This window comes from Notolepis coatsorum, assembly GCF_963971535.1.
Source record: "Notolepis coatsorum genome assembly, chromosome: 11".
Lineage (NCBI taxonomy): Eukaryota > Metazoa > Chordata > Actinopteri > Aulopiformes > Paralepididae > Notolepis > Notolepis coatsorum.
Genome location: NC_140175.1, coordinates 12,105,953 through 12,132,598, shown reverse-complemented (window position 1 = coordinate 12,132,598; position 26,646 = coordinate 12,105,953). Strand labels below are relative to the sequence as shown.

The 26,646-nt window shown below is 44.8% G+C and overlaps 1 protein-coding gene across 1 annotated transcript; it reads right to left on the bottom strand.

The window, feature by feature from the left end:
• Positions 1–999: 999 nt before the first annotated feature.
• dck (deoxycytidine kinase) lies at positions 1,000–25,712 on the bottom strand. The gene is made up of 7 exons (XM_084324364.1): positions 25,543–25,712; positions 25,165–25,280; positions 11,338–11,531; positions 8,572–8,719; positions 5,912–6,027; positions 3,357–3,456; positions 1,000–1,638 (listed from the first exon to the last, which is right to left on the bottom strand). Exons 1-7 carry the CDS (start codon positions 25,628–25,630, stop codon positions 1,612–1,614), a joined length of 789 nt encoding a protein of 262 aa, XP_084180490.1. The 5' UTR covers positions 25,631–25,712; the 3' UTR covers positions 1,000–1,611.
• Positions 25,713–26,646: the final 934 nt, after the last annotated feature.

Genomic DNA, 26,646 nt, shown 5'->3' with positions numbered 1-26,646 from the left:
ACAGCAGGAATCGAACCGGGAACCTTCTGAATACCAGACGACCGCTCTACCTCCTGAGCCACTGTCGGCCCATAATGACAATACATTTGAATATAATCTAATATGAATAAGGCCGGGGTTCCAAACGTCCCTTTGGGGCTGGTTATTATTAAGCTGCGACTGTATTCCCAGGGTTTCTACACAGGAAGTATGGAAAACATATTTGGTACTTTTTTGGTTTGGAAATTGCACTAATATGTAGAACAAGGAAACAAGGGCCATATGGGGCGACAGTGGCTCAGGAGGCAGAGCAGTCACCTGGTAATCGAAAGGTTTTTACGGTTCGATTCCAGCTCCTGGCAGTGTGTCGAAGTGTCCTTGAGCAAGACACTTACTTAACCCCCCAACTGCTCCTGGCCCAGGAGGTAGAGCGGTCGTCTGGTAATCAGAAGGTTCCCGGTTCAATTCCTGCTCCTCCCGGGGTAGTGTCTCGAAGTGTCCTTGAGCAAGATACTTAACCCTCCCGGTGAGCAGGTTGGCACCTTGGCATGGTCGCCTCCGCCCGTCAGTGTGTGATTGTCAGGAACAAAATTGTAAAGCACTTTGGATAAAAGCGGTTATATAAAATGCACCATCCACCATTATACAGCACAAGTACAGTACAACGAAAATAAGTTTGGCATCCAACTAGAGTGCAAATGTAAGAGTAATGTACAGGTGATTAAACAGAGTATGAAATATATAAATAAGTACTACTGAGTATAGTGCTAATCAGATGTACAGAGACTAATATGTACAGTGTTACAGGTATAAAGACACTATGGTAGTAAGTCATACTGGCCAGCAGCGTAACTAGTAAGAGTAGGTAAGGGATATGTACAGATATAGTTGTAGTATTAATATGTACAGTGATACAGGTATAAAGACACGATGGTAGTAAGTCATACTGGCCAGCAGCGTAACCAGTAAGAGCAGAAGCTACTTGGCTTCTTCACACAGTAACGTACGAAAACATTCAAAAGCGTTTCAACTTCAGCTTTTATTTACAGGCATTGAAAACGATAAATAAACACCACACACGTACGAGAGGAGCACTTTATAAGTACATTTTTAAAAAGGTTAGCACACTGCCGGGCGAATGCTTCAAAACTCCTTCATCTTCAACAATAGAAATATAATAATAATAATAATAAAAAACAATAATATCAAAGGAAAAGCTAACCTACATACAAAAGGGAAACAGAACAATTTGAAAGGCACATTTATGAGGTTCTTGAAAGGTGTGAGAGTTTAAAGGAAAGATAGGAGAATAGGAAAAAAACATGAAGGTAGAGAGTTTTTTATTTTTATGATTTCTTATAATTACTTTTACTGTATTTTATGGTTTATGTGAATGTCAATTTAAATTATAATTAGGGGATGGAGGGGGTTGAATGTATTTTGTGTCCTGTATTTCTGTCTTATATGTATGAAAAAAGAAAATGCAATAAAAAGTTTTAAAAATAAATAAAAATAATAATTGTGGTCAAAAAATCATTAAAACAAAAAAAAATTGTCACAACAACGATATGTAAAAAAAATATTATTTCCCCAGCGATCCCCGCTTCCTTTGGAGCTCTTCTTCCGGAGGGTTTACAACGTGCTCAGGAACTCTTTCACCTGTCGGGGGGGGGGGGGGGGGAGGAGGCACACAACGGGACGGACCATTAGCATTTAAAAATAGAGCAGCAACAATGGTGTCACATCCACATCCACACAGCTCCCTTTGTCTCAGCTCAGAGTCCCGCCGAGTCACTCTCCCGTGTGAGAACTCCAGAGGTTAACCGAGGTTAAGCCGTTTCTACCGCTTCTACCGGCGTGGTCTGTCTTCACCTCAACCCGCCCCGCCCCGCCCGCCCAATCGTCTGGTTTCTTTATTCCCGGTTGCCAGACTTGGTGCCGAGCCACGAGACGGACTTCTCCGCACCCGTGGTTATGAATATACACATATTACACATATTTTACACACACACACACACACACACACACACACACACAGAGACAGACACACACACACACGTCTCCTTTTGCCAAATGGTTCCTCTCAGGGTTCCCACAGACATTGCAAAATTAAATTCAAGGACTTTCAAGTACTTTCCTAAGCACTATTTTTCATTTTAAAAAGGACATTTAAAAAGGATACAATTAACTTTTAAATGCTGTATTTCTCTTTTTTCTTTTCTTTTTTTTTACTTTCAATGCGAATGGTTGATTTGAATTTCAAGGACTTTTTAAGCACCTTGTTAAAAGAATTGGCTGTTTTCAAGGAATTCCAGGTCTCGACTTTTCTTTGTCAAAAATCAAGCACTTTCAAGGACCTCGTGCGAACCCCGTCCTCCGGTAACGCGGATGTTCCTCGTGGCGAGCGCTCGACAGCGGCCCCAGGTGTTTTTTCATTCAAACTTTTACGAGACCTCTTGGGCCAATATCATCCCTTTCTAGACGGTGTCGCACGCACATGGGAAGTGGAAACACGAACAAGACGAGGAGGAGGAGGATGGTTCCTTGTTGCCCCGCCCCCCCCCACCCCCACACACAGAGGAGAAATGGGTTCATTTCTTGCTAATGACTTCATGGAATGGGACTCGGGCGTCACGCTAGTGTTTACCATCAACATGAAACTGCTACACAAGCAAATCTTCAGCCGCCATTTATATTTATATAGGTGGAACTGTGTGTGTGTTAGCGTGTGTGTGTGTTAGCGTGTGTGTGTGTATGTAATGTACAACGTGTGTGTTAGAGGTGCCAAAAGCATATTGCAATCCACAACATCCCCCTCCCCCGAGGACGACATCAAGGTTTGGTCAAATAACAAGTGATTTGTTGACGCACCATAATACGGTTTAGTCATTTAGCTGACGCTTTTATCCAAAGCGACTTACAAGTTCTGTACGACAAGCCATCAGGAAGGGCACAACTCTATCAGCTGAGTAACAATGTTCATCAAAGTGTTGAGTGCTACAGTGTAGGTTAGTATATTAGGACAAGTGCATGACAGTGAGGTTAGTTAGGGTTAGATATATATATAATAATTTTTTCATTTCAGATAATAGTTGAAGAAGTGCGTCTTTAGTCGACCGCGAAAGATTGGACTGGCAGCGCGCTCGGCGCGACTCGCTGTCGCGGGCCAACTACAGCATCGCAAAAACTACAGTGAGTGCACGTGACACACACACAAACTAACGTTAAATAATAGTTTTATTTTCTTAAAAAAAAAAAAAAAAAAAGTATTTGAAACTTTTAGATTTGAACACATGCAAAGAAATCAATAAGCGACGCCACTTAACGATTTCACGCAGTTATGGATCATTTCTCAGCCTCATTAGAAAGAGTCTCACCTTCTCCACCATGTTGGCCCCCTTCACCGCGTCTCCCTTGAAGTCCTCGTCCACGTCCAGCGTCAGGACCGGCACGTCGTTCAGGTACTCGAACTCCATGCTGCGGGGGGGGGGGGGGGGGGGGGGGAGACAACACGCAGGGAGGGGGGAGGGGGGGAAGCGACACGTGATGATCAGTGACTTTAACGAGGCCCAGAAACATCCTCCTCTCACACCGCAGAGAGGCTGCTTCCTCGAGGAGACGGCGGCTTTATGAAGAAGGAAGGACGACGGTTATGTCGTCCCGCTGAGAGGGAAATCGTAAGACAACAATGGATCCGAGCGAAACGCCCATTTCCTACCCTGAGTGAAGAGTGAAGAGAATAATAATAATAATAATAATAATAATAATAATAATAATAATAATAATAATAATAATAATAATAATAATTAATAATAATAATAATAATAATTAAAAATTTTCGTTTTGTTGCTGAATGAATACGTTTGCTGTCCCAGTTAAATAGAAATGCCGTTTGGCAGGAAAATGCGTTGCCTTACTGACAACGCTGAAATTGTGTTTCCGTTTTGGAAAAACGCCAAAACTCGCAGACAACGTGTCATGTAATCTGCGCTGAGCCGTTGTTGCTCAACGCCCATGCGCAGTAGATACCCACATCTGCGTGCCCTCACCAACGTCCGGTGACGACAGAGCTGTCCCAAATAGCTGCAGCTACCATGTGTTGTCAAGTTATTGTTATAAGGACCCCAGTCCAAGCTACAACAGTCTGCATTCCCTTAACAATTGTTTGTATTGAGCCGTATTGTATTGTACCCATTCTGCAATATGTTAAATAAAGTTTACATCCATTCATTCTGCTAGCATTAACGATTGCATGAGCAGCTGGCTAACGTGAGCTAACGTTAGCTACCAGACCCTGTTAGCTCAGAGCTCCTTTTTCAATCTTAACAAGCATTAAACAAAATGGCCCAGTCATCTATTCACCTTTGTTTAATACATGAGGCGTTGTCTAATGTTATCTAGCTACTGATAGCTCCTGATATCATCAGTTTGGTGCTGGCTGGCTAACGTCAGCTAACGTAGGTGCTAGCCACAATGCTATACTGTTATAATGGCATATTCCTATCGCGTTAGCATGTAAGCTAACAAAATCGGCGCCGATGAGACTAAACTCCACTCTTGGTGGTCAATTGTGTTGATGTAGTTTTGTTTCATCAACAAATGAGAGGCAGAACACACAGCTCTCGCCCAGATGCACCAAGCTCCCGGTATCCCCGGCAAAAAAAAACGATAACTTGAATACAAAACATTTCATATATTAAATATTATTTCATCTCCCGACAGCCTGTTCGTCTGTCTATTTAAGGCCTTAATTATGAATTTAATACTTTTTAACTTTTTAATACCCCAGCACAGAGTTCTAAAGCAGATGCAGGAGATAAGAGTTCTCTCTCTTCCCATCTGTGTGTGTGTGTGTACAGTATGTTTGCCTGTTCGTCTGTCTATTTAAGGCCTTAATTATGAATTTAATACTTTTTGACTTTTTAATACCAAGCGGATACCCGGGCCTACCCCATATAATATATATATATATATAATATTATATATAGATTTGAATAAATAAATAACAGTAATGGGACAGAGATACGAGTTCACGGCGGTGTCAGGAACACGGATCTTAATCCCCCGGGTGGCTCTGCAGGTTTCTGCAGGCGGACGAGGTCCTTCCTCCTCGCTGCCAGTAAGTAAGTGGTCTTGGAATGTTAAGAAGGTGCGTGCGTGAGGCCTGGCTCCCGCGCCCTGTTCCTTCCCTTATCACCGCGTTAACTAACCACACAGCGGCTCCACAGAAAGGCAAACAGCGCTTTCCATACGGACACACACACGTCACGGCGCGCTGGGGCCTGGGCGCGCATGTGCACTCCTCAGGGCTCCCCCCACAGACAGTGCAAAATTGCAATTCAAGTACTTTCAAGGACTTTTCCAAGCACCATTTTTCATTTTCAAAAGGGCATTTAAAAGGATACAATTCACTTTTAAATGCAGTTTTTTTTTTATTGAAGAAAACTATAATAAACTATATAAAATCGGATCCAATATTTATGGCTTAAAACCAATTTCCGACAATTAGTTACACTTAATTTTTTCTTATATTTCTTGATTCAGAAAAATGTTATCATGGATGAACAAAATGTTCAATGCAAATGGTTGATTAGAATTGCAATGACTTTTTAAGCACCTTGTAAGGTTAACACTTTTGTTAGGTTAACCGTCTGTAGTGTGATGGTAAAAAATAAAATATCAAGCACTTTAACCCTTTCACTGCCACACTACCAAACGGTTAACCCTTTCACTGCGACAATACAGCAGGTTAACCCTTTCACTACCACACTACAGAAGGTTAACCCTTTACTATCACACTTTTGTTAGGTTAACCGTCTGTAGTGTGATAGTAAAGGCCGGGTTAACCGTCTGTAATGTGGTAGTGAAAGGGTTAAGCACTTCCAAGGACCTCGTGCGACCCCCGACTCCTCCCCCGACCCCCCCTCCTCACCGCATGGTCTTGTGTTGCAGCCAGCTCTCGTGCTTGAAGTGGAGGCTCTCCAGATACTCCAGAGGGATGTCCTGCTCCTCCTGTCGGCCCCTCAGGTGCAGCCTCTCCATACATCTCTGCAGACGCACACACACGCACACGCACACACACACACACACAGACACACACACACAGAGACACAGAGACACACACACACACACACACACACACACACACACATTACAGGAAGCAACTCAGAAGGAATAACGGAGCCATCTCGAACCCCCGCCCTCTTTTCTTGATCCTCCCATCGGATGGCTCCTGTAAATGTCCAACCCACCCAACCCCCTCCAATGTACAGTTTCTTCCCCCTCAAATGTATATACTCTCTTTTATAAACTGTCTCTTAAACAGTACTGTATATTTGTATGTTGTGTATGTCATAAATGTTAATATGAATTGAAAATGGGGGACCCTGATGTAAACAAGACGAAAGTCTTTCTCTGGTCCGCATCCCCTTAACAATTGTGTGTATTGAGCCGTACTGTATTGTACCCCTTCTGCAATCTGTTTAAAGTTTTCAATCAATCAATCCATCAATCAATTGTGATTAGAGGGGAGGGAAAAGTTTGAGGTAGATCAATTAGCTTGTTTGCAGTCTCGTCTCGAGTTCATTTCGAATTCTTGACATTCACTCTTTTAGTCGTGATGGTGGGAGGTTGTAGAATTCTTTCCACGACATTCAGGGAGGGGCGTATTTTAAACTTTTAAAACTCTTGGCGTTACGAACACACATCCATGTTTTTAAAACAGTACGGGACTTTAAAATGCATGTATCGGCTACCTAGACGTTTCTACTGAGAGGAGGCGGGGCTGCTAAGAGGGGGCGGGGCTGCAGAGAGGAGGCGGGGCTGCAGAGAGGAGGCGGGGCTGCAGAGAGGGGGCGGGGCTGCAGAGAGGAGGCGGGGCTGCAGAGAGGAGGCGGGGCTGCTGAGAGGGGCGGGGCTGCAGAGAGGAGGCGGGGCTGACGAGATGAGGCAGGGCTACTGAGAGGAGGCGGGGCTGCAGAGAGGAGGCAGGGCTGCTGAGAGGGGGTGGGGCTGCTGAGAGGAGGCGGGGCTACTGAGAGGGGGCGGGGCTGCTGAGAGGAGGCGGGGCTGCTGAGAGGAGGCGGGGCTGCTGAGAGGGGGCGGGGCTGCTGAGAGGAGGCGGGGCTGCTGAGAGGAGGCGGGGCTACTGAGAGGTATCTGACACGCCTTCTCCCTTCCGCAACCAACCGAGTCTGGCTTTTCAACTTTAAAACGTACTTAAAAAAACAACACAGAGCACGTCTACATGTGAACAACATCTGTCGTGTCCCATGCTGTGAGCCACATCTGTCCTGTCCCATGCTGTGAGCCACATCTGTCTTGTCCCATGCTGTGAGCCACATCTGTCTTGTCCCATGCTGTGAGCCACATCTGTCCTGTCCCATGCTGTGAGCCACATCTGTCTTGTCCCATGCTGTTGAGCTACATCTGTCCTGTCCCATGCTGTGAGCCACATCTGTCCTGTCCCATGCTGTGAGCCACATCTGTCCTGTCCCATGCTGTTGAGCCACATCTGTCCTGTCCCATGCTGTGAGCCACATCTGTCCTGTCCCATGCTGTGAGCCACATCTGTCCCGTCCCATGCTGTTGAGCCACATCTGTCCTGTCCCATGCTGTGAGCCACATCTGTCCTGTCCCATGCTGTGAGCCACATCTGTCCTGTCCCATGCTGTGAGCCACATCTGTCCTGTCCCATGCTGTGAGCTACATCTGTCCTGTCCCATGCTGTGAGCCACATCTGTCCTGTCCCATGCTGTGAGCCACATCTGTCCTGTCCCATGCTGTGAGCCACATCTGTCCTGTCCCATGCTGTGAACAACATCTGTCCTGTCCCATGCTGTGAGCTACATGACCACAGAGCCTGTTGCCACAGAGTTTACTTCAGGTCACCTACGACAGTAATAAATGGTGCATTTAGATGGCAAGCTTTTATCCAAAGCGCTTCACAGTTTGTTCCAACGCTTCTACTTCCTCAGGAAGTTAAATGCTTCAACGTAGATACTAGATAGGGAAATGATGTCCGATTGTTTATCAGTCCTGGACTATGGTGATGTAATGTATTCTCTCTCTCACTCTCACTCCAAGTCTCTCTCACACACACACACACACACACACACACACACACACACACACACACACACACACACACACACACACACACACACACACACACACACACACACACACACACACACACACACACACACACACACACACACACACACACACACACACACACACACACACACACACACACACACACACACACACACCTTATCTGACCTCATACTGCCTGTTGCACTGTGACTTCGTGTTTCCCGTACCGAGGCTCTACTTGGGCGGCCCGCCCGGGGAGATTAAGACCCGCCCAGGTAGAAAGAAACCAAATTCCAAAGACGCACAATTGTCATTATGATTATTATTATTATTATTATATAGCTATTCAGCCCCATGTTCAGGCATTTACCTGCGACGACGACGACTCCTCTCGCGAGTTACGCTGTTGCTGCTATGAGCAGTGAAAAAAACCCTGACGAAGTTCGAATCCCAAAAACAGGCTTGTTGGGGGAAACAGCCTTAGTTAAAACGTACCTCCGGTGCAGCTCTCAGGTAGATGATACCGTCCAGCAGGATGTGCTTCCCAAACTGGCTGTGGAGCCAGCCGTGCCAGTCCTGGTAGATGGCCCACTCCGTCTCGTTCAGGCACCCGCTCTCGTAGAGGTTGGCTGCAAAGATGTACCTAGAAACAGCAGAGAGAGGGAACTTATACAACAATCAAATTGTATGTATATATATATATATATATATATATATATAGCGACTTACCGTCGGTAGTGTGATAGTAAAGGGTTAACCTTCTGTAGTGTGGCAGTGAAAGGGTTAACCTGCTGTTGTGTGGCAGTGAAAGGGTTAACCTTCTGTGTATTGTCGCAGTGAAAGGGTTAACCGTTTGGTAGTGTGGCAGTGAAAGGGTTAACCGTTTGGTTGTGTGGCAGTGAAAGGGTTAACCTGATGTGTATTGTCGCAGTGAAAGGGTTAACCGTTTGGTAGTGTGGCAGTGAAAGGGTTAACCTGCTGTTGTGTGGCAGTGAAAGGGTTAACCTGATGTGTATTGTCGCAGTGAAAGGGTTAACCGTTTGGTAGTGTGGCAGTGAAAGGGTTAACCGTTTGGTTGTGTGGCAGTGAAAGGGTTAACCGTTTGGTTGTGTGGCAGTGAAAGGGTTAACCTGATGTGTAGTGTGGCAGTGAAAGGGTTAAGCATCAGGTATGTTTGCTGTGCATTAAGGTGAAGCGAGACATAATAAAAGTGTGTGACTCTGCGAAATATCTCATAATTGCTGCTTCCAATGCGCTTAAAGATGCTTCCCCTAAACAACATTTACTCAAGCACTACTTGAGTAATTCATGAGTGTAGTCGATCTGGGGAAGACATTACTCATTATCCCTAGGGTTGGGTATATACCAAACTCAGTACTTTTAAGGGTACAGAGTACCGATTCACGCTAGATCGATCGGTACCAGATTTCCGTACCTTTACATGTTTAGTATAAGAGTGTAATATTACTAGACAAGAGGGAGCCGTTTTCCGCAAATATAGATATTACCTTCCCTTCTGTTGGGTCTTTGGAAAGACCAGACGAGGTCAGAGGAGTTTGGTAATATAAATTGAGGATGGCCAATGTATTAAAATCATAATACATGATTTATTTTGTGTGGTGTGTTACAACAATACATAACTAAATGTTCTAAATGAATAACAATGTTGAAATTGAGAAGTTTGGAGTTACAAAAATTATTTAATTAATTAATTAGTTAAGTACCGGAAGGCGGCCGGGTGGCGTAGCGGAGATTGTGCTCGTCACCAATGCAAGAGACTCCGGTATCGAATCCCAGTCTCAGCATTGCCTTCGACTTGGGCCGGCCGTCGTACTGGCTCATTTGGCAGAGTCAGCGGGTGGAAAGTTGATGGGTGGGGATTGGACGTTGTGGACAGCGACTCCTACAGGTCGGTTGGGTGACGCCTGCACAGCAGAGTCAGGAAGTATCGGGGGGCAGCGTGAGCCTCCCACGCGTTACTCCTCGCCACTGAGAGTCTGCGCTGTCTGGTGAAAAGATGCGACAGGCTGCCTCCTCGTGTACCAGAGGGGACACGTGATGCAAGGCTTCTATCCTCACTACAACAGACCAGTGGGGGGCATAGTCTAGCAATGTTCAAGACAGGGGAGGGGAGAATTGGCTATACGAAATTGGGATGGGAGAAAAAATAGAAAATTAGGAGAAAAAGTAAAAAAAAAAATAAAGAGAGTTAAGTACCGGAAAAAAGGTACTGTGGGACACAGACACCAAATTCTAGGAACTGGTACCGGTACCGGTTCAAATGTGTGGTACCCAACCCTACCCATCCCTAGTGCGGACAGGCGTTAGGGGTGTAAAGGTATACATATCCGTACCGAACCATTCAGTACTGGATCTTAGGTGCAGTACGGCTGTGTACCGAACGAATACAACGGTGGGACGTTTTTCGGACTTTTTGCAACCGGCACTTTGGCGACCCCTAGTGGCTCGGGTGTGCATATTTTGTAATAGGATATATATATCGAATTGAAGGCTTATTTGTTGCCTGTCGATTAGGGGTGTAGCGGTACGTGTATTCGTCCCATGAATTTACGGTACGTGGCTCACGGTGCGGTACGTGCCATGCATCTGGACTACTAACTACTACAGAAAAACTTGAGTAACACGTTTTTCTACAACTCAAGTTCAGACCTATGTAACTCTTATTATGTTAGCACTAAAAATGAAATGTCATCTTTCAAACGAGACCAGGCTCATGCATGTGCTATAAGTATAAAGTATGTTGTTTTGGTTTGCAAAAAAAGTATGCAGTCCTCAAGTTAAAGTTCAAAAATTGCCACTTTTCTGCCCGCTTGATAAGAGGTTAACCACTAATGAGTCACGACCGCACACAACTTTTTTTTTTCGTGCATAATTTTATTCAAAACTCCAAGTTCACCCATTCCCAAAATATAATTTGCGCAAAAGGCTGGATGTTCGTTCAACCCACACACAACACTGAGAGATGACCTGCACATTTCTTTTTTTACAAGTTGATTATTAATTTCAATATAGAATATTCGTTTGACAGCCCTACAAGTACAATTAGTTACTGCACACTACATCACCCCTGAGTGGAAAATGGAAAGCCAAACCTTCCCCCACTGCACCGAAAACCCCGCACCGAACCGTGACTTCAAAACCGAGGTACGTACCGTACCGCACCGTATGTTTTTGTGTACCGTTACATCCCTAACAGGAGGCATCGCGTTCCTCCTCGTGTGTGTTTGTCGATATATATACCTGTCGCTGTAGATGGAGCGCTCGAAGAACTGGACGGGGTGCTCGGCCTCTCGGAGCTTGCCGTTGGTGGACTTGATCTGGGCGCGCACCCGGCTCATGCAGGCGTAGGTCTGGAAGGTGTAGGCCCAGCGGCCCGGCTTCTGGTACATCATCTGCAGCACGTTGCCCCCGCTCTTCTGGGACGTGGTCAGCTCCTGGGGGGGGGGGGGGGGGGGGGGGCGGCAGCAGCAGAGGCATTCATGACGACGGGGCAATAGCTCCTCATACAGGGTTCGCACAGACGTTGCAAAATGAAATTCAAGGACTTTCAAGTACTTTTCTAAGCACTATTATTTGGTTAACCGTCTGTAGTGTGATAGTAAAGGGTTAACCTTCTGTAGTGTGGCAGTGAAGGGGTTAAAAGGGCATTTAAAAAAGGATACAATTCACTTTTAAATGCCGTTTTTTATAGACAAATAAATTGGATCATCAAAACCAATTTCCGACCATTAGTTACACTTTAAATAAAAATTTCAATTATTCTTGATTCAGAACTATTTGATCACGGATGAACAAAACTTTCAATGCGAATGGTTGATTAGAATTTCAAGGAAGCATCTTGTTAAATTTTTTTTGCAGTTTTCAAGGAATTCCAGGCCTCGGTTTTTCTTGGTAAGCACTTCAAGGACCTTGTGGGAACCCTGCTCATAGTTATATAACGCTTTTATCTCAATGTGTATTTATTATTCTTTTTTTTGTGTGGTGGAAATGGCCTCCTTCGTCACCACTGTGTACTGTAGCACCCGACCTTGGGCTACGCAGGCTCAATGGCTGCCATACACACTGGCGCCAGGCACACATCACACTTGACTACACAATGGCTGAACGGCTCAGGAGACAGGGATTGATATCAGCCAATTAAGGGGGGGGGGGGGGGGGGGGTTAGGTGGCCTTGATGTCAAGAGACCCGATTGGGAATTTTCACACAGGAACGTTGGGGAACCCCCTAATGTTTACGAGAGGCGCCCTGGGCTCTTTAACGACCGAATTCAGTCGGTTTAATGTCTCATCCGAAGGACGGCACTTGCAGCTGTACAGTTATATACAGGTGCAGCTCAATACATTAGAATATCCTGGGAAAGTTATTTTATTTCAGTAATTCAATTCAAAATGCGAAACTCTCATAGATTATAGATTCATTACACACAAAGTGAAATATTTCAAGCCTTTATTTGTTTTAATTTAGATGATTATGGCTTACAGCTCATGAAAGCGCAAAATTCAGTATCTCAGAAAGTTTGAAAAAAAAAGTATATAGAAGTGTCGGCCTTCTGAAAGGTATGTTCATGTATGTTCACTCAGTACTTGGTTGGGGCTCCTTTTGCACAAATTACTGCATAAATACAGCGATATATATATTGACTTTTCCATGATATTCTAATTGATTGAGCTGCACCTGTAAATGGGGGTTATAGAGCAGCCCAAAGTCTAGAGGCCAGACGCCCCGACGGGTGCAATCGTTTATTCACTGAATCTTCGCACCACGATCAGATGAGATATTCCTTTATCGATCCCCTTGGGGAAATTCAGGAGTCATAGCAACATGGGGGGGGGGGGGGGGTACAGGTATGGGAAGGGTAATAGTAGAAAGACATAAATATACAATTTGATCTGAATATAAATGAGAAATGCAAAGGTGCAGATCAGTTATATTATGTTACAATAAATCTAGGCAATAAATTATTTGAATCTGAATATATACACTATGAGTAGGACGGAGTAAAGGTAAGGTACACAAGGTGCAGTAGACACAAGGTACCTTAACTGGCATGATATACGTCATACGTTGTAGTCCGTGCAGGTTTTGGTGGTTAAGAGTCAGAGACACTTAGTGGTCAGGCATTCCTAATAAATATTTAAATTTGGAATTGTATTGCTCAACAACACCCACATTCTGAATTTCAATATGTTATTCCCATGGCCTTGGGAAATGCAATCATGTGAAGATGAGCTTCTCGCTCTGTCTCCCAAAGGTCAGAAACCAGAGACGTGAGAATCAAGCTTGTGATGTCATGGGCATCAAGTCTGGAGCTGCTCTGTGGACAATACAATATTGATATGGATACCGTGGACAATACAATATTGATATGGATACCCTGGACCCACAGAACCTTTGTTCTCCCTCTAACACCCAAAGCAGCTTCGTCAGGGTTCCCACAGACATTGCTAAATGAAATTCAAGGACTTTCAAGTACTTGACTAAGCACTATTTTTCATTTTAAAAAGGGCATTTAAAAGGATACACTTCATTTTTAAATGCAGTTTTACATTAGAAAAAAATTCGGATCCAATATTTATGGCTTACAACAACCAATTTCCGACAATTAGTTACACTTTAAAAATATATATATATTTCTTGATTCAGAACAATTTCATCATGGATGAACAAAACTTTCAATGCGAATGGTTGATTTGAATTTCAAGGACTTTTTAAGCACCTTGTTAAAAAAATTGGCAGTTTTCAAGGAATTCCAGGAATTCTTGAAATTGGGCATAGTTCCTCTTGGAGTGTGTGTCCGTGTCAATTAGGTTATATGCATAACAAGCCAGGATATTTACACTTAAGCCAGGATATTTACAGTAAATATCCTGGCTTGTTATGCATATAACCTAATTGTTTAAGTGTAACTCTTGGAACGCCCTTCACAATGCACTTTAAAGTTTGATACTCTTTCAACCTTTGGACAATTTATATAGCTTTAATTAATAACCACTGTATGTAATTTTGCAATTGTTCAGTCTGCTTTTCCCGTTTCTTATTTCCCGTTTTTTTATCTTATTTTAATCGTGCAGATTACCCGTTTTTTTTTTTAAACTTTATTTTTTTGCGTTTATCGCTTTTCTGGTCAAGCATGACCGACAGAAATAGGTTGAAAATGGGATGTAGAGCAGGGGAAGACATTCTGAGAAATGACGGCGGGTCCGGGAATCGAACTCGTGTCCCCCAGATCCGTGACGAGCGCGGTTTTCCCCGACACAGAGATAGCGCCGAGATATGCGGTGAGCTACGGGAGCTCCCCCCAGATTACTAGTTTTTATCTTTGTTCTATCTTTGCGTTATTCCATGTCTTTTAATCGTTTACTCGACGTCACTGTAAATGAGGGACACCTCAGGGTCCCTCGAGGTTAAGGTCGAGTGAATGAAGAGGGCATTTAAAAGGATACAATTCACTTTTAAATGATGTTTGTATAGGAACAAATCGGATCCAGTATGTATGGCTTAAAACCAATTTCCGATAATTAGTTACACTTTAAATAAAATAATTAAATTTCTTGATTCACAACAATTTGATCATGGATGAACAAAACTTTCGATATGAATGGTCGATTTGAATTTCAAGGACTTTTTAAGCACCTTGTTAAAAAATGGGCTGTTTTCAAGGAATTCCAGGCCTCGACTTTTTTTTGGGTAAAAAATCAAGGACTTTAAGCACTTCAAGGACCTTGTGCGAACCCTGATGTGGGTTTGTGTGTGTGCGCCTCTTCTGAGAGGAGTGATACACTTAAGACCTGGATTCCACTAAACGGGAGACCTGGGGGTGTGAAGTCTGTGCACGTGTGTGTGTTTAAAACAAACGACAAAAGGTCATCCCCTTGAGCAAACTACACATTGAGAGACACTGCTGTTTTGGAACGCTTTTCCAAGGCGATGGACTGGAGAGGGTGAGGCCACCTTGTGGCAGAAGCAGCAGAGACACACAGTCCTGTCATCGACGAGGAGGACGGCCACCTACTGGATCCATATCATGTGGTTCTCCTGGCCCGCCTAATGCGTGCAGCCGTGCACCCAGCGCTTCATACTGTATGGGCCTGGAGAAGGTCGTAGACCAGGCTTTGTGTAAAAAAATCTGCCGGTTTTCAACAAGTTCAATTTAAGACTTTTTAAAAAGACATTTTTAATACCACCCAGGAGCTAAATCTAATACCAATTTCACGACCATACTAGCGGCTGCACCTGCGTGCCAATTAAAAAAAACGTGCATGAAAAAAAAACACGACTTGAATATCAAAACATTTAAAGGGGAACTATTTTACTATTTCTTTCACTATTTGGGCACTTTTACACAATTCCTGTGAGTCTATGGAACACCTCTGTAATATATATATTTTTTTTATTCATTGTTTTGTATTTCTAATCAAGTCCTCAAAAACAGCATTTTTCAGCCGTTTTGAGCCTGGGCTGCAGGTGCAGGTGCCACTGTGTGCAGCTCATCTTGTATCTCAACATTAACATGCAGCCGAGTCTCTCTGACATCACAGATAGGCACATTTTCAAATGACTCAGTTCAGTGAGGGTGAATATTGTGAGAGGAGAATTGGAAGAATGCACCAATATGAGAATTTTGAGACATAGATCATATTAATATAAGTTCACATAGCTAGGAAACGATGCTAAACACTCAAAAAGGCCATTTATAAGATAGTTCCCCTTTAATATATTTAACATTATTTCATCTCCCGACAGCCGGGCTGCCCCCAATTTTTGTATAGTATATAGTTACATATAGCATAACTGTATATCGTATAGCATATTGTATAGTAGTGTATATAGGACTCATTACCTTTCATTCATAAGCTTAGCATTGTATAGTATTTTATCTTAGTACCTTTTATCATGTCTATCTATTATCTATTCTATTTTATTCTATTATTTTTTGTATTTTTTCTTTGCACAATCAAGGCGGGCATGGCCACCTTCATTTCACTACATGTCTCGTGTCTGTATGTGACTAATAAATCTCTTGAATCTTGAACTGATAAAGGGTGAGAGTTTGAGGTCTGGACGTTCCACCGGCTTCGTTTGTACTATATTGGGACGGGCGATGATGTCAAGTCATCAGGAAGCCACGAGCCTCAGCCTGCATCACGGAGCTGTTTCAAAACACACTTGTGAGCAGTTAATGCTGTCCCAGGGTCGAGGAACATTATATACACACAGACACATGCGAGAGCTAATTGAGCCAGAGCTTGAGCTTCAGCTTATGTTTGTTTATACTTTCTGTTAGTTCACAGAGTCCACTTGCCATTTATAGAGAGCGCTGTAGGCTATTCACACGGCAATACTGCTAGGTGTGCAAGTTTCAGTTTCACTCTGGTCTCATGTTCACTTGACGCACTGCTTTCTCGTGTTTTACATTTGGTCATTTAGCTGAACGCTTTTATCCAAAGCGACTTACAAGTTTTGTACGACAAGTAGGGGTGGGAATCGCCCGAGACCTCACGATACGTTACTATCGCGATACTTGTGTCACGATACGATAGTATCGCGATACGCTGAGTATTGCGATATTAATATTGCGATTTTTTTTTTTCAAATTTAATGTATTACCTTTTTTCAACTGCAAAGTAAAACTTTGTCAACATGTTTTATCTAATAAAATAAAGTTCAGTCTGTTCATCTCACTTCAATCATTTTTATTGCAGAACATGGTATTTTCTCAAGCAGACAGATGTCAACACTGTAATCTGTGTTGCATGTACCTGACAAACTGAACTGTTTGTATTACAGTCATATTCCAACTTAACTGAATGCACATGTGTGTGTGTGGACTACTGTACTTTTTTTTTATTAATAATTAAATATCGATACTTGGCATCCCTGTATCGATACAGTATCGCCACGCAAAGTATCACGATACTACTACGTATCGATTTCCCCCCCCCCACCCCTAACGACAAGTCAGCAGGAAGGGTAGAACTCTATCGGCTGAGTAACAATGTTCATCAAAGTGTGTTCAGTGCTACAGTGTTGCTCCTCTCTGCAGGATTATAAACTACGTGAGATTTCAGATGAGAAAACAGTCAATATATTATTGTTATTTCAATTCCAAAAGTTAAATGTTTGTATGAAGGATATTACAAAGGAAATGGAACGGCGGTTAGGTGGCGTAGCGGAGATTGCGTTCGTCACCAACCCCGGAGCTCCGGGGTTGTCACCAGCTTGGCTGGCCGTCTGCACTAATACAATTGGCAGTATTAGAGGGTGGGAGAAGCTGGCGGGGTGGGTCCGGGTCGTTGTAAACAGCGACTCCTACAGTTCGGTCGGGGCGCCTGCTAAGCGCGGATGGGACCTGAGTGGGATAGTGTGATCCTTCCACACGCTACGCCCTCTCAGTGAGAGTCCGCGCTGCCAGGTGAAAAGAAGCGATTGATTGGCTGGACGTGTGTCGGAGGAAGCACGTGATAGCCTCCACTCTCCCAGATGATCTGACTGTGGGGGGTAAGTGCGCAGCGACCAGGAAGGGGATTGGGAATTGGCATGAACTGCCAACTGAAATCAAACAGTTGTTTTTAAACGGTAAGGCTAACATATTGTGTTTCACAGAAACAAAATTAGACTCATCTGTACAGGATCCAGAGATTGAAATTGAAAACTACTCAATAGTCAGGAGGGATAGGAACCAGTATGGAGGTGGCGTCTGTGTGTATATACACAAGGATACCAAATACATCAACCGTACTGACCTTAACCATGATGAAATTGAAACTGTTTGGATTGAAATCTTATTAGACAGGGCGAAACCAGTACTAGTAGGCACAATCTATAGACCACCAGAACAGAGTGGCTTTTATGACACACTTGATGGGTGTTTAGCTGGGGTGGAGGGGGTAGAAAAAATTCTTATTGGGGACTGGAACACGGATATGCTGCGTAAATCAGCACCCGTCTTCAAGGCCTTCAGTAGATTTTCTGACCTGCACGGTTTCAGCCAGCTAATCACACAACCCACAAGGGTATGCGATTCGACACAAACCACCATTGACCTCATTTTGACCTCTGACAAGTCCATGATCTCCAGTAAAGGGGTGATAGCATGCGGGTTAAGTGATCATTATATGATTTTCTGTACCCGCAAAAAGCTAAAACAGAAGGCCGGCTGTCACAAAACAGTCACATCTAGAGACCTCAAAACTTACTCTAGAGAGGCCTTTAACCTAGAACTGGGGAGCTTGGACTGGTCAGATGAGCTCAGTGGTACACAGGTTGAAGAAACATGGCTTGGATTCAAAACCAAATTTACAGCAATACTCAACAACATGGCACCGATAAGAACCACCAGGGTTAAAAATCGCGCTGAGGCATGGATGCACACTGAAATACTGGCCGCTATGAAAACCAGAGACAAAAAATGCTCTGAACTTCATAAAAGTCAGACAAAGCTTTCCAAAAGCTCAAACAGTGAACTCCAAGCCCACGTGGTTGAACTAAAAATCCAAAGAAACAGACTAAGAAATGACGTAAACATCATGATCAGAACCGCAAAAAGAAATTTCATCAACGACAAAACGGAGGAAAACAAAAACAAACCCCGCGAACTTTGGAAATTACTCAATAATCAACTAGGCTGCAGTAAAAAACTTAAAACCAGATTCTCAAACATAAACATAAAGACGGACAACACGCTCATCACAGACAAGCTGGATGTAGCCAATTACTTAAACATCTTCTTCACAAACATAGCCACAACACTGGTAAACAAACTACCCTCCCACTCAGGGCATTATGGGGTAGAACACATAGTAGCATACTACAAAAACCTAGGGGTCCACAAAGACGACTTCAAACTTGAAATGGTAACAACCGATGAGGTACTCAAAAAATTGAGCGCCCTCCAACCTAACAAGGCCACTGGCCATGACAACATCCCCTCCAAATTCCTCAGACGCAGCAGCCGCCATCACCCCAGTCATCACACACATAATAAACCTCTCTATAAGACAGGGGCACGTCCCCAAGGACTTCAAAATTGCGAGAGTGACCCCTCTACACAAAAAGGGCAGCAAATTAGACCCAGGCAACTACCGCCCTGTTTCTATTCTTACCTCCATCTCGAAAGTCATGGAGAAAATAGTCTACGAACAGGTCGAAAAGTACCTGGCGGAAAAAAACCTAATCTACGAATTCCAATCTGGCTTCAGAACGTCCCACTCCACTGACACATGCCTCCTCTATTTGAACGACCACATCAAACAAGAGGTGGACGCTGGCAAATACTGCGGCATGGTCATGCTGGACCTACAAAAGGCCTTCGACACTGTCAATCACTCCATTCTAATGGACAAGCTAAAAGCAATTGGTTTTGATAGCCCATCAGTGAGCTGGATGCAATCCTACCTGGAGGGGAGAGAACAGATGGTAGAGGTAAACGGTACTCTATCCCCCCCCCTCACAGTGAGCTGTGGTGTTCCACAAGGAAGCATACTAGGACCGCTACTCTTCCTAATTTATGCAAATGACATGTCGTCAGCCTGTGACTGCAACTTGTTCCTGTTTGCGGACGACTCAGCCCTGCTGGTCTCTGACAAGAACAAATTGCAGGTTGAAAAAACCCTCAGCACGGAACTAGGCAAAATCTGCATATGGCTCGCTGATAACAAACTATCATTACACATGGGCAAAACAGAGTCCATTCTCTTCGGTTCAAATAACAAACTCAGCAAGACCGACGGATTCTCAGTTACAGTGGGTGACAATATTGTCACAAGGAAAGACGAAATTACCTACCTGGGTTCCATCCTAGAGGCAAATCTTTCCTGTGACAAAATGGCATCCAATGTAATAAAAAAAGTCAACCAACGAACTAGATTCTTGTACCGGATCTCCTCTCTGGTAAACAAGAATACCCTGAAGACTCTGGCAGGAGCACTCATTCAAGGGTACTATGACTATGCGTGCACCTCATGGTACCAAAGCACCTCAAAGGCGCTTAAAACAAAATTACAAACATCACAAAACAAACTGGTCAGACTACTACTTGACCTGAACCCCAGAACCCACCTCACCCCTGCCCACTTTGCCAACCTAGGATGGCTTAGAGTAGACGACAGAGTACAGCAACTTGCAATGGGCCTGGTCTACAAGATACACTATACGACCGGGGTGCCCATGTACATGTCAAAATACTTCCCAAAGGTCAGTGAATACCACAACCACTACACCAGAGGAAGCTCAACAAATCATGTTAAACCCAGATTCGGCTCAAACAAGGGACTAAACACGTTTCGCAATTATGCCTCAACAATGTGGAACGCCCTACCCAAAGCTGTAAAGGAATGTGAATCCCTGCCCACATTCAAAACCGCCCTTAAAGAGCACCTACGGGAGGCTGCAATTCGAAACTGGCCACCGTAAATGCCCAAAACCCCCACCACCTCCTAATAGACAGTCTCCTCCCCACCGCATGTATATATTCCCTCCCCGCCGTATGTATATTTCCCTCCCACCCACCCACCCCCTCCTAATGTACAGTCCCCTCCCCATCATATGTATATACTCTGTCAGGATCTAGGGGTAACAGTACTGTATATTTGAATACCGCCTATGTCACAAATGTATCAGTACTAAATACCTATATGTCCCTATGCCATAAATGTCATGTATGTTGTGTATGTCATAAATGTCTATATGAATTGAAAATGGGGGACCCTGATGGAAACAAGACAAACGTCTTTCTCAGGTCTGCATCCCCTTAACAATTGTATGTATTGAGCCGTACTGTATTGTACCCATTCTGCAATCTGTTAAATAAAGTTTTCATTCATTCATTCATTCATAACGACCAACATTTGGATGGGAGAAAATCGGAGGAAAATGGAGGGGGGAAAAGATAAAAAAAAAAAAAAAAAAGGAAATGGAACATTACAGTACTAAATACCGACCGTCTGTAAAGAAATAATATTTGTCTACTGGGGAAGTGGTGACTCACGGATGCTGTACATATTAACCCTTTCACTACCACACTACCAAATGGTTAACCCTTTCACTGCCACACGACAAAGTGTTAACCCTTTCACTGCCACACTACAGACGATTAACCCAGGATTAAACAAGGATTGTGCAATGCAATACAAATAATATTGATCAAAAGGATAAAAACACAATAAAGCCCTAGCTAGAGCTTGTTTCCATTGTGGTCCTTGTGAAGTGAATGTAAGTGTGAATGTGTGAGCGTGTGTGTGTGTGCGCGCGGGGAACATAAAACAAGATAAAATATATAAAAACTAAAACAATACTTCACATCAATAGAGACCTCACCAAATAAAAATTACCCTACAGGGGTTCCAAATATTTAAAATAAATACAGGGGACAGATTAAAAAAAAACAGAGGATTAAGAACCGTTTTGCAGCAATTTTTTTTAAGGAGGTCTTGAAGGTAAAACTGGAAGCAAGTAGCGTTATATTTTCAGGTTGTCTGTTCTATAAAATTGCTGCATAATATAAAAAGGTACATTTGGCAATTCAAGTTTTAAATTTGAAGGGTACGATGTTGGTGGAGCTCCCTCTGGTGGAGTAGCCGTGTACGACGTCACTGACTTTACAGAAACAGTCAGTGAGGTAGCGCTGAGCCTCCCGTTTAAACATCCTGTGGACCAGACACAGTTTGATTTGAGAGACCCTCTCCTCCACTCTGAGCCACCTGAGGCTGAGGAGGTGAGAGCAGAGGAGGGGGGTTCTGGGGTGTGGGCTCAGTGAGAGGGGAGGAGGTGGGTTCTGGGGTGTGGGCTCAGTGAGAGGGGAGGAGGTGGGTTCTGGGCTCAGTGAGAGGGGAGGAGGAGGTGGGTTCTGGGGTGTAGGCTCAGTGAGAGGGGAGGAGGTGGGTTCTGGGGTGTGGGCTCAGTGAGAGGGGAGGAGGAGGTGGGTTCTGGGGTGTGGGCTCAGTGAGAGGGGAGGAGGTGGGTTCTGGGGTGTAGGCTCAGTGAGAGGGGAGGAGGTGGGTTCTGGGGTGTAGGCTCAGTGAGGGGAGGAGGTGGGTTCTGGGGTGTGGGCTCAGTGAGAGGGGAGGAGGTGGGTTCTGGGGTGTAGGCTCAGTGAGAGGGGAGGAGGTGGGTTCTGGGGTGTGGGCTCAGTGAGAGGGGAGGAGGTGGGTTCTGGGGTGTAGGCTCAGTGAGAGGGGAGGAGGTGGGTTCTGGGGTGTAGGCTCAGTGAGAGGGGAGGGGGTGGGTTCTGGGGTGTGGGCTCAGTGAGAGGGGAGGAGGAGGTGGGTTCTGGGGTGTGGGCTCAGTGAGAGGGGAGGAGGTGGGTTCTGGGGTGTGGGCTCAGTGAGAGGGGAGGGGGGTTCTGGGGTGTGGGCTCAGTGAGAGGGGAGGGGGGTTCTGGGGTGTGGGCTCAGTGAGAGGGGAGGGGGGTTCTGGGGTGTGGGCTCAGTGAGAGGGGAGGAGGTGGGTTCTGGGGTGTGGGCTCAGTGAGAGGGGAGGAGGTGGGTTCTGGGGTGTAGGCTCAGTGAGGGGGGAGGAGGTGGGTTCTGGGGTGTAGGCTCAGTGAGAGGGGAGGAGGTGGGTTCTGGGGTGTGGGCTCAGTGAGAGGGGAGGGGTTCTGGGGTGTGGGCTCAGTGAGAGGGGAGGGGTTCTGGGGTGTGGGCTCAGTGAGAGGGGAGGGGTTCTGGGGTGTAGGCTCAGTGAGCTCAGGAGGATCAGTGACACAGTTACTAGTTTGTTTTGGGAAGTCTGTCACCTGTTTTTAAGTTTTATGGAGATGGCTGTGTGAACCAGGAGGAGCGGGCATAATAAAAATTACATTGAATCAGCCGCGCATTTGCCAAAGTTACCAAGGTCTATGAAGGAGGAAAGTCTAGTTACATTTCTTTGATTTTTTTTAATTCATTTTAGAAATTACCTTTAGGGCCAGACTGTGGGTTGGGCTAAGCCCCAGGGTGGAGTGAGGCTGGGGTGGAGTGTTGGACTAGGCCCCTGGGGTGGAGTGTTGGACTAGGCCCCTGGGGTGGAGTGTTGGACTAGGCCCCTGGGGTGGAGTGTTGGACTAGGCCCCTGGGGTGGAGTGAGACTGGGGTTGTGTGTTGGATGGACTAGGCCCCCCAGGGCTGAGTGAGGCTGGGGTTGTGTGTTGGGCTAGGCCCCCCAGGGCAGAGTAAGACTGGGGTTGTGTGTTGGTTGGACTAGGCCCCCCAGGGCTGAGTGAGGCTGGGGTTGTGTGTTGGTTGGACTAGGCCCCCCAGGGCTGAGTGAGGCTGGGGTTGTGTGTTGGACTAGGCCCCCCAGGGCTGAGTGAGACTGGGGTTGTGTTGGTTGGACTAGGCCCCCCAGGGCTGAGTGAGGCTGGGGTTGTGTGTTGGACTAGGCCCCCCAGGGCTGAGTGAGACTGGGGTTGTGTGTTGGACTAGGCCCCCCAGGGCTGAGTGTTAGGCTAGGCCCCCCAGGGCTGAGTGAGGGGTGGTGATTCTCCCCCCAGGCCTCCTCTGTCCTCTGTCTCGGGGCGCAGCAGCAGGCCTGACGGGACCATCTGTTCCTCTGGGTGTCTCACTAACGGAGTGGCCAACGTGGAGCCGACGGACGGCAGCTGCACTGAGTCTAAATGCAGTTCAAGACTCCTCGGTTATCATCACATCCGTATTGTAGACGCGCTGCCAGTCTTGACCCCATTTACACCTTGTATTAACACGATATCCATATCCAGATGTCTTATGATGTGGATAACGAGCGATCTGATCTCGCCCCCTTTCACTCACACACACCGTGCATTAACAGGCATTTCACCCTAGTGTCCACAAACAGATGCGTGTTAATACCAGATGTAAATGGAGGCAGAGTCTGCAGTTTGAACAGTCTCTAGTCTGCAGAAATTGGCTCCATCAAGTTGGCAGTGTATTTATATATATATATATAAAAATACTGCTGACCTGTTGGCGTGAATACTTTGGGCAGCCGAAGAGTGCTTCCGCGTTCGAGTTTTGCGCTCTGATTGGCCAGGTCATGTGACATGTGCGCCAATCGTGGGACAGCAAGTTCTGCGCCTATTTCCGGGTCTAACAGCCTGCAAACTACCTGGCGTTCTATCGCCATGCTCTAAGACAAACTCTAACATTAACCGACTTCGAACGAGCGCCTAAGCTTAACCAGTGTAGAAACTTGCGGTCCCACGATTGGGCGTACATGTCACATGCCCAGAAATGACCTGGCCAATCAGAGACGCGGAAACACTCTTCGGCTGCCCAAAGTATTCAGGCGACCTGTTGTACCGAACTTGTAAGTCGTTTTTGGATAAAAGAGTCAGCTAAATGACTAAATGTAATATATATATATAAATCATTTTACAAAGGGATAATGGGTGTACCTAAGAAACAGGGCATGGTACACAATCATCATATAATATAAATAAATAATACACACTTGTCCAGACAGGATCAGTTCATTCCTCAAGGGATCAATGAGCAATCCGGTGTGTGTGTGATGCAAAGAGAGAGAGAGAGATAGCCGTACGTGTGACAGAATAACCAGAGACATCTCTGGAATCCTGGTCAACCGCAAAAGCAGACCAAACGTTTTTTGAAGGACACTTTTTTTCACAGCTCACTCCTCCCGTTTGGCGTTGATCGAGTACAGTGTGCTGTTGTTGTGAAATAACTAGGGCTGCCAAAGTTAAGGCTTTAACTTGAGATTAATTTAAATGATTTAAAGCATTAAAATAAATGTATCTAGATGAATCTACGGAGTGAAAAATCTTCAATCTTAGCGCCCCCCTGGGATATAAGAAAGAGGTCTAGCTGAGGTTTTGTTGAACATTTGTATTTTCACAGGAGAGAAACTGTATCCAAATAAAGCTATTAAAATAGTCTTTGAATCTAAATGTACTTTCTTTGTGTCTATTTTACATTAATTCCATGATTTTACTCGAGTAAATATCCATTACAAGCTTCGGTTTTAAGTAGAAAAATGCTATTTTTAATCTAGATTAATTACAGAAAATTGTGAGATTAATTAGTTTAAAAAAAATTTAATCTATTGACAGCACTAGAAATAATAATAATAATAATAATAAAACACTGACTCACCTCAAACTCGCTCTGTTGTGTTTGCACATTGCACCACCTGGCGATGGGCTCTGGTACTACCTCCCAGCCGCCGCTCTCCCGCTCCAACAGCCGCACGAACGTGGACTTGCCCGCCGCTGGGAAACGGGAGCGGGAGCGGGACGGGAGCGGGAGGACGAGGAAGAAAGAAAGTAGAAAGAAAGGGGAAATAAAAAGAGCTCAAATAAGACAGTGAAATAATAACGTTACATTGTTAATCTAACACATTTCAAACCGTTGCTAACTGTATACGTTATGTGTATCCTGCTGTGTGAATGTTATGTAGACGTCGCACTGTAATAAGTTCTGCAAGAAGAAACGCGTACAGTAGGAGGTTATTATTATTATGATGCTGCTTACCAATGTTCCCCTCGATTGAGATCCTCTTGATTCTCTTCTCCATGGAGTCGTCCAGACTAGGACACGATCTCTTGTGCGCCGGAGACATGATGATGATGTTTCTGGGTTGGAATATTGTTTATATATTTCGCGGCAGGCTCAGCGCTACTGTTACAGTTATTACAGCAACGCGCCTCTGTGTTCAAAACTTTGGCGGCAACAGCTGTCATACAATCACCACGTGGCCCCGCCCCTAAAAGAGCAACGCGCAGGTTCGGAAGTGAGTTGACGTTACGTGAGTTGACGTGACGTGAGTTGACGCTACGCAGAGTATGACGACGTTCCACTGCGTAATTTTTTTCCTTAGCCGCATTTTGCGGAGACGGTCTCTGATTGGCCACTTCATGTGACATGTGCGCCCAATCGTGTGACGCCTGTTTCTACACTGGTTAAGCTTAGCCACTCTTTCGAAGTTAGTTAAGGTTAGAGTTTGTCTTAGAGCAGGGCGATAGAACGCCTGCCCTGATTCCAAACTCTAACCTTAACCAACTTCGAAAGAGTCGCCTAAGCTTAACCAGTGATAAACTAGGCGTTAGGTAGTTTGCAGCAATCTATGGTTTGCAGGCTGTTAGACCCGGAAATGGGCAAAGACACAGCTCGTCACGCGATTGGGCGCACATGTCAGTGGCCAATCAGAGAGCGTCTCCGAAAAATGCGGCTACGGAAAGAAATAACGCGTCAAAGCAGCATGTGGGGGGGAGGGGAGGTACAGGTATGGACAGGGTAATAATAATAGTAGAGAAAGACATAAATATAGGCAGTAAAATTAGATCTGAATATAAAAAAAATAAGAGGAAAAATAAACAGTGTAAACAATATAATTAAGTCAGAATATTAAAGAAGAAAAATAAACAGTATTCACAAGGTGCAGGTGAGGGTCTGTATGCCCTATCTGTTATATATATATTATAATATGTTAATCAAAATATGAATCTGAATATAGACTATGAGTAAGAGTAAAAGTAAAAAGTAGGATAGGTAGTAATAATAATAGAACATAGAACAAAGTGCAAGTACTAAAGACGAAAGTCTTTCTCTGGTCTGCATCTCCTTAACAATTGTGTG